Source organism: Diabrotica virgifera, chromosome 6, assembly GCF_917563875.1.
Source record: "Diabrotica virgifera virgifera chromosome 6, PGI_DIABVI_V3a".
In the NCBI taxonomy this organism is placed as follows: Eukaryota; Metazoa; Arthropoda; class Insecta; order Coleoptera; family Chrysomelidae; genus Diabrotica; species Diabrotica virgifera.
In genome coordinates, this window is record NC_065448.1 from 105,604,462 (window position 1) to 105,615,643 (window position 11,182).

Consider the following 11,182-nt stretch of genomic DNA (forward strand, 5'->3'; position numbering starts at 1 on the left):
AAAGTAATCTACTAAAAATAAATTTTTTTTCAAATTTTACACAATACAGTTTATACTAATAACTTATATATAATTTTATTTGATGTCTAGGTATGTAAAATAGTTCTCCAGTTCTCTAGTTCTCCACTATATCCTATTTTTCGCCTTTCCTTTCCACTGTGTAATTTTCATCGATACTATTATATTCTAGGTATGTAAAATAGTTCTCCAGTTCTCTAGTTCTCCACTATATCCTATTTTTCGCCTTTCCTTCCCAGTGTGTAATTTTCATCGATACTATTATATTCCTGAAACTTTTTTGCAGTCCTAGTCTACCTCGTCCCTAGTCCCAACTGGTCTTCTTAGCAGTACCATCTTTGGCATTCTTTCCTTATCCATCCCCTCAAAATGACCTGCCCATCTGATTCTTTATGACTTTGTTTATCTTGTTATACTTGGTTCCTTGTAATGCATCCTTAATTCTTGATTGCTGCTTCTATGCCAGCCGTCTTCCGTATCTGTAATATTTTCCCTGAAAATAGCTCTCAGTACGTTCCGTTCTCAACTCTTTATCATTTCTCCTTCTGTTTTATTTAGCACCCATGTCTCACATCCGGCAGGTGACTGTTGCTCTTATTACGGTTTTGTATATTCTGGTTTTCGTCTTTCTCGATAAGTACTGTGCCTTTAATTTGAATAATTTTTTTGTTAATAATAATTTGTGAAACATCACTATTTCCCAATAAATTGGGTATAATAGAGGGGCATCAATTTAACACCTGTATTTGCTCAGTGGCGTACCATTGAATGGACAGCCTCTTAGCGTTATAAATAGTTTTTCTTAGGTGATATGCTTTCCCTCATAATGGTGTTATTTCTTGAAAACGGCTCTTTTATACTTACTAATAACTCCTGAAAATATTTTTTAGACATTCTTCTAAAATTAAAAAACTTTTCTGGGCCTTTATTATATTAATTTCGTTATATAATGTGTAACAAAATTCCTTATAATTTCGTTCTTTTATGATGGGATGTATATAATATCTGTGTTTCTTTTTTTCTTTAATATAAGATAAAATAAACTTGCATTTATTACAAAAGACAAATCGTCATAAATTTCAGATATCGTATCGTACAGCAGCCAACACGCGACTAAATTTGGCAACTACAAACCTCCACCAAAAGCGTCCGCCAAAATTTTGATTATACCAGATTTGCACCTCCGCCAAAATTTGATTCTTACACCAGAGATCTGGTCCTTCGGCAAAATTTTAAAATATTTTTTGTACATTAAAAATAGTAATCGTAAAGTTAAAAACTTTATATTTTCACGGATTTTAGTACAATTTTCGCTCATTCGTTTCGTGTGCTTAGTGTTGTCTCTAGTGCTCTCGTGTTGTCCTACGGCCTCGTTTTGCTATCTCGGAAACTAATTGAGCTAGAGAGACGATGTATACGCCGTTTTTTTCGCAATTAAGCAAGGAGTCCACCTGCCAAATTTCATGAAAATCGGTCAAGCGGTTTCGGAGGAGTACGGTAACAAAGCCTGCGAATTAGAATTTTATATATATAGATGTTAAACCACGAAATTTTTTTAAAAAAATAACGGTTAAAGATAGAAAAGTGAAAATTTAGGATTATATGTATCTCTTGCTTGTGAATCATATACAATTAAGAAAAATCGGTTTGTCGAAAAATAAAAAAAAATTTAGGGGGGGGCAAAGCCCCCTTATAACGTACGGCTATGAAATATAGATAACAACCTACTCCCTGTCCGGTCGAGTCCACCTGCCAAATTTCAAGAAAATCGGTCAAGCGGTTTCGGAGGAGTACGGTAACAAAGCCTGCGAATTAGAATTTTATATATATAGATTAGCGCGCGTACGGGTAATAGTCTGAAATTTTTTAAAGATAAAAATGGTACGCCACTGAAATATTTCAAATTAAAAATCTTTCTTGAATTCCCCGTTCAATTTGTGACAAAAAATCTATCTTCCCTTTTTTCATGCAACGCTTAGTTTTCATGCAAAAAATAAAACATCTTACAAAGTTTTCGACGAAGTTTCTATATGAATTTGTAGAATCTTATTTCGAATACTTGCAAGCAAGCAAGCATAGTGATTTAACCCAGCCTGAGAGACTTGCTCACCCCTAGAGAATGACATTCGGGTGATACAATTCATTGGGGCGAGGAGGATTAACTCCCGTAAGCAGGAATCACTCCACCCCGCTTCAATGCTCCAGACCATCCACTTACCCCCCGATAGCACTCTGATGCGCTATAGGGGCTCTCAATCAGCAAAGTGCTTATCATATGGGAGTCTTGGGTACACGGACTCCCATATGAAATCCTACCCCGATCAATGCAGGCCAGCGTGAGGCGCTCTATTCCCGCTATCTCTAGTGACTTATCTTCGATCTGTTTTGCTTGCTCGGGCGCCGAGTCCCCGCTCTGGGCTATGTCCAGTTCGGCGACTCGGCGCTCGAGGATGTGGGCCCCTCATGCCCTTTTTTGGGTTTTGTTACTAATATTTTTTTTTGTGGCTTTTGCCTATTGTTAATATTTTATTGATTTTTTTAGTGGCTGAAGCCGATTTGAAGTTTTTTGTATATTTTTTTTGAGGGATGTCTGAAAATTATAAAAATCAACATTAATAAATATAATGAGATGCCAAAGGTGAGCAAGTTGTCTTCTTTTGATAGAGCTACGATTATCTAGCCTTTATTATATATTTACTAATATTTGTTGTTTGGGTCTCCTATGTTTCCATCTATGGTACACATCATACCTTAATATCTCTTGCAAAATTTGTAGAATCTTATTTCGAATACTTGCAAGCAAGCAAGCATAGTGATTTAACCCAGCCTGAGAGACTTGCTCACCCCTAGAGAATGACATTCGGGTGATACAATTCATTGGGGCGAGGAGGATTAACTCCCGTAAGCAGGAATCACTCCACCCCGCTTCAATGCTCCAGACCATCCACTTACCCCCCGATAGCACTCTGATGCGCTATAGGGGCTCTCAATCAGCAAAGTGCTTATCATATGGGAGTCTTGGGTACACGGACTCCCATATGAAATCCTACCCCGATCAATGCAGGCCAGCGTGAGGCGCTCTATTCCCGCTATCTCTAGTGACTTATCTTCGATCTGTTTTGCTTGCTCGGGCGCCGAGTCCCCGCTCTGGGCTATGTCCAGTTCGGCGACTCGGCGCTCGAGGATGTGGGCCCCTCATGCCCTTTTTTGGGTTTTGTTACTAATATTTTTTTTTGTGGCTTTTGCCTATTGTTAATATTTTATTGATTTTTTTAGTGGCTGAAGCCGATTTGAAGTTTTTTGTATATTTTTTTTGAGGGATGTCTGAAAATTATAAAAATCAACATTAATAAATATAATGAGATGCCAAAGGTGAGCAAGTTGTCTTCTTTTGATAGAGCTACGATTATCTAGCCTTTATTATATATTTACTAATATTTGTTGTTTGGGTCTCCTATGTTTCCATCTATGGTACACATCATACCTTAATATCTCTTGCAAGATCCGGTTTGGGTGGTCTTCTAGCTCAGCAAATTTTGTTCTGGCTTTTTCCTCCATAATATCCAGTACTCTTATTTGTTTTAGGTCTCTAAATAAGAACCGTTCGGCGACGTATCTGGGCACGTTTGCAGCTTCTCTGAGGCAGTTGTTGTGTGCCGCTTGTATCTTCTTTTTGTTACTTTGACTTATGTGACCCCATGCAAGAGATGCGTATGTAATTATTGGCAGTATAATGCTATTTATCAGTCTTAATTTTGTTTTCATAGCTAATTTGCTTCTTCTTCCTGTGAGTCCTCTTATTGCCGATCTGGCCGCTGCTGTTTTCTGGACTGTTGCGTTGACATGTGATGTGAATGTAAGACCTTGGTCCATTGTGACTCCTAAATATTTAACTTCGTTTTGCCATTCGATGGGTCTGTCTTGCAATGTTAGCTGTTCTTCTGGGTTATCTCTTCTCTTTTTGAAGATAACCGCTTGGGTCTTATCTGGATTTATTGCTATTTTCCATTGGATACTCCATTCTTCTATTGTATCCAATGCCGTCTGTAGATTTCTTACAGCTATATCTAGGTTCATGTGTTTTGCTGCAATTGCAGTGTCGTCTGCATAAAGGCTGATCAATGTTCCGGGTGTTCTTGGAACATCTGCTGTATATATGGTATACAGAAGGGGTGATAAAACTGCCCCCTGTGGTACTCCAGCTTCCGGCATTCCGTGTTCTGATAGAACTGGTCCTATCCGGACCCTGAACTTCCGGTCGCTTAGGTACGAGGAGATGAGTTTCGTCATGGCCCCGCTGTATCCATAATCTCTCATTTTGTATGTCAGTCCTTCATGCCACACTCTATCAAAGGCTTTGCTTACATCCAGAAAGGCTGCTCCCGTATATTGTTGGTCATTGAATCCAGCTACTATATATTCGGTAAGTCTTAATATTTGAAGTTCGCTGGAATGTTGAGCTCTGAATCCAAACTGTGATTCTGGGATTATGCCTAGCCTGTCTGTCTCTGATTGGAGCCTGGTTTGGATGACCCGCTCCACTAGCTTACTGACTGCTGGAAGTAAGCTAATCGGCCCGTAATTTTGAGGAAATATGTGGTTCTTTCCTGGCTTGGGTATCATAATTACATGAGCTTCGAATACTTTGTAAGCATTAAGATATTTTATTTTTTGCATGAAAACGAAGCGTCGTATGAACAAACATTAAGATAGATGGTTTGTCAGAAACTGAACAGGGAATTCAAAAATAATTTTTAATTTGAAATATCTCAGCGGCGTACTATTTTTTTTTCTGTAAAAAATTTCAGACCCTTATCCGTACGCGCGCCAATGGTGAATATAAAATTCTTAATTGTATGACAAAATATGCGCAATAACTATGTCTTAAAACCCACCAAATTTCATTTGCACATCTCAACCGGTTTTAGAGCAATAGATAAATCGTCAGTTTGTAAGAAAAATTTTAACACCCAATATCTCGGAAACAAATGAAAATCGAATAATAAATAACATATGAGTTATTTTTGATTATTTTTACGTATATTATACAACCTTAAAGTTTGGCGCGTTCCTCCCCTCTTACCCTGTCTATAAAGCTCTTGAATGGTGTTGTGAGAACCAATGGAACAAAATTGTCGTGTACAGTGATTCACTATCAGTATTAAATGCATTACAAAACTTTAAAGTCGCAATTAACAGCAATATATTCATATTAAAAATATTGCAACAATTACTAAAATTATCAGCTTCAGCATATTGGGTAATAGTATTGCGGATTCAATAATAGCTAAAAATCCACTAAAGTACCCTCATATATTTATTGAAGAACTCAACACATGTGATCTTTTTGCGTATGTTAAACAGCATATTAAATGTAAATGGGATAGACGCAAAGTTTTGCACTAAGTAGAAATACAGTGTCAACCATCCTAAGATTAAAAGTAGATCATGGATGTTTTCCGAAGCATCTACACAAAATCGGAGTTCTCCCAACAGGCAGATATGACTGTGGAACTGGCATAGCTGATCTAAATCACATATTTTTTAACTGTCCCTTACGTGCAAGTAAGAATTTTACGCGAGAATTTTACTGTCATCGTTGCATTTGGTTGTCTTTTTAAAGACAGATCACATGCTATGATTTTTTTGTGACGGATATTCTTGAGTTGGGATTGATTTCATGTAATCGAATGAACTATCTTTTAGTAAAGTCGTCCCAGGAACGCAACTCATAAATATTGGCGATATCATTTTAAAGTCTTCTACTTTAAATTGTATAATAAACGTCTAAATTGCCAATATAAATGAGTCAGATTAAATAAATTATTAGATTTTTTTTTACTTAGCAACAACATTTTTGTTTATTTTATTAGTATTTTGTATTTTGACAACGAAACCCGATTTGGGCTTCGAAACGTTAATAAAATCATTTTTTTGGTAAAATTGTGGCTTATTTCCCATTGAAAATAGTTGATATATAAATAATAAAAAAAAATAAAAATGATTTAAAAACAAATCACTAAGAGGTTTTAAATCTCCGAGAGCTTGAATCGGGTTTAGATCCTATCGTAGTGAAAAACAAAAAATTATTAAAAAAGTATAAAAAAAAATTAGCATAGTAAGTAGAGATTGTTATGTTTAAGCTTTATCTTTTATTATTCTTTATTTATAAGTGTATACTGTACACTTTTGTATGAATGAATAATAATTTTATATGTAATTACGTGGCAAAAGGTTCTAAACCAAGGCCAGAATAAAAAAAAAGTCCTGTATTTTGGCTATCTGTGGGCATTGATTAATAACTACACATCTGTGTAGTTATTAATCAATGCTGTGGGCAACTTTTCAGCTAAATCGAAGGATATTTATTTTGAGAATTAAGGAAAATGTACGTACCCTTTTAACGTTTTCTATACTAAAATTTGGTCGGAAACATCAAAATATACATTTAAATAAATACCAAATCACTGTAAAATCGCTAAAAGTGATATTGAGAAAAAAGTAACTCTTTTCTGGGTTAAATGTTTTATTTTTATGTTACGCAGAAGTTTCAGACAAATTGGAGATCCTCAAGTTTTTGTCTCACTGATTTGACATGGAATGTACACTTCGCGTCATAAAAAACTGGTACAATTCTTGTAACCGAAAATCGTGTTTTTCAAGTTGTGTAAGTTGATCTTGTCACAAGTGTCATTCTAATTTCTAGGGCAACGCTGCAAATTCAACGAAAATATTATGTAAAACCAGCTAAAAGCAGACCGCAAGTTTTTAGTATAGGTACGCTGTGAGCTCGTACGTAGAGGGGAAATTTGACATAAATGTCAAAGTGGTTAATTTAAAATTAAAAGTAAAAACATTAATTATAAAAAATATTAGTTGGTCAAAGCTGTGGTATATATTTTTACCTTAAATATACTTACGATTTAAATACTGAATTTAAGTTTTTTTAATGTTCCTTAATATGTAATTATAAATTATTCTTAGCGCCATCTACACGATAATTGTGAAAGTATCCGAAGTAAGAAATTCATATTTTATCAATAGAACGTCAAAATGATTAGCAAAATCTTAAAAAAATCGATTACAATTTAATTAATTTTTTGCGTTGTAAATATTAAGCGATTACAATTAAATAATAAATTTAAAAATTGCCAGTGAAAGTTGAATTAGTAATCCGCCAGGAGCGTCACCAGCGAAGCTCAGAGCGTATACAAAAACTAAAACAATATCGAGCATTCTCGGTCAGTCAGTCATATTTATTAAACATGCATCCCAAAAAAATTCTATTAATTTTGTAATTTTCCATCATCCTAATTAAGTACCCATACATCGATTTACGTTTTATTATAATTTATGAAAATATTTCACTACAAAAATAATGACGGATAATAAATCGAGAGATAACTTTAGATTATTATGTTTAATTTAAAATCGAGAAGTGTGATTGGTTTCTCGTAAAATCCTTCAAACATTTTTGACATTAACTAAACCTCTCTCTGGTTATTAAATTTATTAGATACGGTTTTTTGTTGTTAATGATAAAAATAATATAAAAATAAGTTTATACATTTTTGAACGTTATTTGTTTTATTTAGATTTATTCCGTTATCGGTAATGGCAACAACCAAATGATTCACGAACCATTGTGTCCAGTCTGAACACAGGTTTACATTGGGAAAAGAAAGTGTACCAGTTTTTTATGACCTATGTAATGCGTGCCTTTATAATTTATCATTTTTATCGGAAATAAGCCACGATTTTACTTTAAAATAAGTTGGTTTCTTTTATAAATATGTTTTGTATTTTGAAAACAATTTCGAAGTGGAAATCAAAACTTAAAATAATTTTGGCAAATTTCTTATGCAACTCAAACAACATATAAACATTGTATATGCGCCTTAAGTCAGAAATAATTTTGGCAAATTTCTTATGCAACTCAAACAACATATAAACATTGTATATGCGCCTTAAGCCAGTTATCTAAAAGTATGTCAGCACAGTGTCAAATTTTGAATAAAAAGTTTATCACAGTGAATCAATTTTAGATTATACGCTTAACAACATATATTTTATTTTTCAGTTGAAATATCCAGACAGGCTTCCAAAACCATTAGATATTAATTTCTTCAAATACAATGCATCAGTGGCACGCTCTCCGTCCTTTGTCAATTTACGTGAAGTCAGCTGTCGATTCAAGCTACCTCCTGGAACATACTGCATCGTACCTTCCACATTCGACCCCAACGAAGAGGGAGAATTCATACTTCGAATTTTCACAGAAAAACAAAACGTTATGGAGTATGGTTACGATTATGATAATACTAGACATCTCCGGGATACTGTGGATGAAGAAGATGAGGAGGGTGATAGACCTACCGCTCCCTCGTTTCCCTCACATCCATATTCGTATCCTTCTCACCCAGAGCCACACAGTCCCTCTTACCCTCAACCTAGTAGTCCTTCATATCCGGAACCTAGCACCCCTTCTTATCCTTCACCGTATTCTAATTATCATGGAGGATATTCCGACCCTCCTCAACCCAATTATCCAAGTCATCCTGGATATCCTCCTAGCAATCCTGGATATCCTAGCAATCCTGGATATCCTAGCCATCCGGGATATCCGCCACCTTCTGATGGATATTCTGGCTACTCTGGATACAACCCACAGGCCGGTGGTGGCTATTATCCTCCTCCTAACCAGTATCCTGGTTATCCACAGTATCCACCAAGGAGAGATGATGATAATAATGACCCTATTAAGGGCATTACAAATTTTTTTAATAAGCTATTTAAATAAGTCTCTAATTTGTTTTTTTTTACAAGTTCAAGTTGTGATGTACAGCCTCGAAATTATTTCATAGCTACTGTTACATATTCCCACTGTTCAGAAAGTATCTCAACTATTCTGGTTTTTAAAGTTAATAATATTCTAGTTTTTACTATTAAAATAAAACTGGAGTATCACTTAAGTGCAGTGTTGGGTAAAGAACATATTTCTCAGAAAACCCATTATACGTAAACAAGCTTCTACTAATTTGGGGATTTAAAATTAACAACTCACATTCATTGATGTATATAAAATTATAGTTGAACAAGATTACAGAAACATTGGCGTCGTTTCTAATGTCTCCTTTAGGCGACGTAATTGTGACCTGATCGTTCAATTTCAATGTATTCTATTTTTGTTTTCAGTACAATATATAGTATACATGTCATACATAGCATACAAACATATGAAGCGCTCAGATCAACAGTGGCCTAAGCCACAAACTGAGCATTTTTAGATTAATATATCAATAAAAGTAGCAACATTTGGCTAAGTAGCGCTATATAATTTGTAGCGCCATCCCATAAGCATAATGGAAATACGAATGCAAAGATTGCATTTATCTCAAAATTTCGTTTTTGGGGTTAGGCCACTGTTGCTCTTAGCGCCTCATATAATATATACAGTTACCCTTTCTGATGTCTAAGATAACACCTAAAATATTCTAATTTGTAGTCTATAAGTTTTTTATGGTAAATAGTCAATTGGTTCACTTCTTAATCTCTTTCGAATCGATATATTTGCAACCCCCTTCTTTTTTTTACGTCATTTGATAAGTTTTATGTGATATCGAAGGCTCTTCCAATATTTACAAATGCCTAAATGTAGCCAACTGTTTCATTTAATTACTTTTATATCTTACATAAAATATAATCGATTTCACTAGAGCTCTTTTCGAATCCAGTTTTTCATCTTCAAATTAGGCTCCAATGTGACGAACAGCGACAAAGAGGTACTACTATTTAGGAATATAGTAGTTCCGGTACATGCTCTATACCAGCGATTCTCAACCTTTTTGAGTGATGTACCACCTACAGTTATTTTTATTATTTTTGGTACCACCTATATTTTTAAATTGTATTATCAATACTTACCAAGTACTACTATTTTAATTTTTTCTGTGTTTTGTGTACCACCGCCAATAATGATATGTACCACCAGTGGTACATGTACCACAGATTGAGAACCTCTGCTCTATACCATACGATAGTATAGAGCGAATAGTTGGAGCTACAGGAATCATAATTTGCCGACTTTACTTAAGTGCTACTCCTTTCCATAATACTTTTTATACATACTATATAAACGTATTAACTTTCATAGTACTAAGCACTAGACTTAATACTAGTACATAGTATTACTACTAAGTCAATTTCACAAGTATTTTTAACCCAGACAGCTTTTTAAGTTCATAAATAGTATTCTATTATTTCAAAAGAAATGCAACTGAAAGCTACTGATAAGTATATTTCTAACTTGAAGCAGATTCCCTTATTCAACATAAAAAATTTTAAATATACATAAAGTAATTTTTTTTATTTAGCTTAATGTCTCGACAACTAATGGCCAATGGCATGATACAGTAGATTTTTCCAATTTGGTACCTAGTAATGTGTAGTGTGTGTTGAGTAAATGTCTTGTTACTTAGTAAAGTCGACGTCATTGTCTTTGCAAAGAGCCGCTAATTGTATCCGAATGTCTGCGGTCCCTCCGGTGAGTACCGATCCCGCAAGGATAGAAACTATTTTCAATTACTAATTTTATTAAATGAAGAGAGAGAAGAAGCAATACTTCTAACAGCATAGTAAAATTAGTAAGACTAATACTTCTTCAGGTTTTATCTCCTCAGCGAAGATTTGAGATTAATATGGCAATTTTAATCTTATTTACAGCTGCTCTAGATAGTCTGTTGTAAATCTAAAATAAACTCTTAAATTTTAATGAAAAAAGTTCTTCCTATTTCCTTACTTTTCTGTGCTTTATTTACCGTCTATTACGTTTTGTAATGGCACATATTTAGTTTCTCTTACAAACTTTCCAGTTATTTCAGTGCTTTTAAGCGTACTATTTCGGTCACTTGTTATTTCTTCACTTGTTGGATCATAACTGGAATGTTTGTAAATGCATTTTTCAAGTGCGATCGTTTCTATCTTCCCGGCTTTTGTTTAATGAAATTACCAAAATATGACATATTAGCATTCTTGTTTCGAGCCTGAGATTGATAATGTTAAATTCAAAGAAATTTCTTGAACTTTATTATGTTGAACTTGCTTGTTTATTGCTTATTTCCTCGCTGTATCGCTTATTCTCGCGTTTATTTCCTCGAGATTATTC

At 34.5% G+C, this 11,182-nt stretch overlaps 1 protein-coding gene across 6 annotated transcripts in view; it reads left to right on the plus strand.

The window, feature by feature from the left end:
- The window catches only part of LOC114330442 (calpain-B), a 510,388-nt gene that overhangs the window by 311,028 nt on the left and 188,178 nt on the right, over positions 1-11,182 (plus strand). For all 6 annotated transcript variants that reach the window (XM_050652714.1, XM_050652713.1, XM_050652715.1 and 3 more), the window contains one exon: positions 8,099-8,316. In XM_050652714.1, coding sequence (XP_050508671.1) covers positions 8,099-8,316 — 218 coding nt within the window. The remainder of the gene's footprint in view (positions 1-8,098; positions 8,317-11,182) is intronic.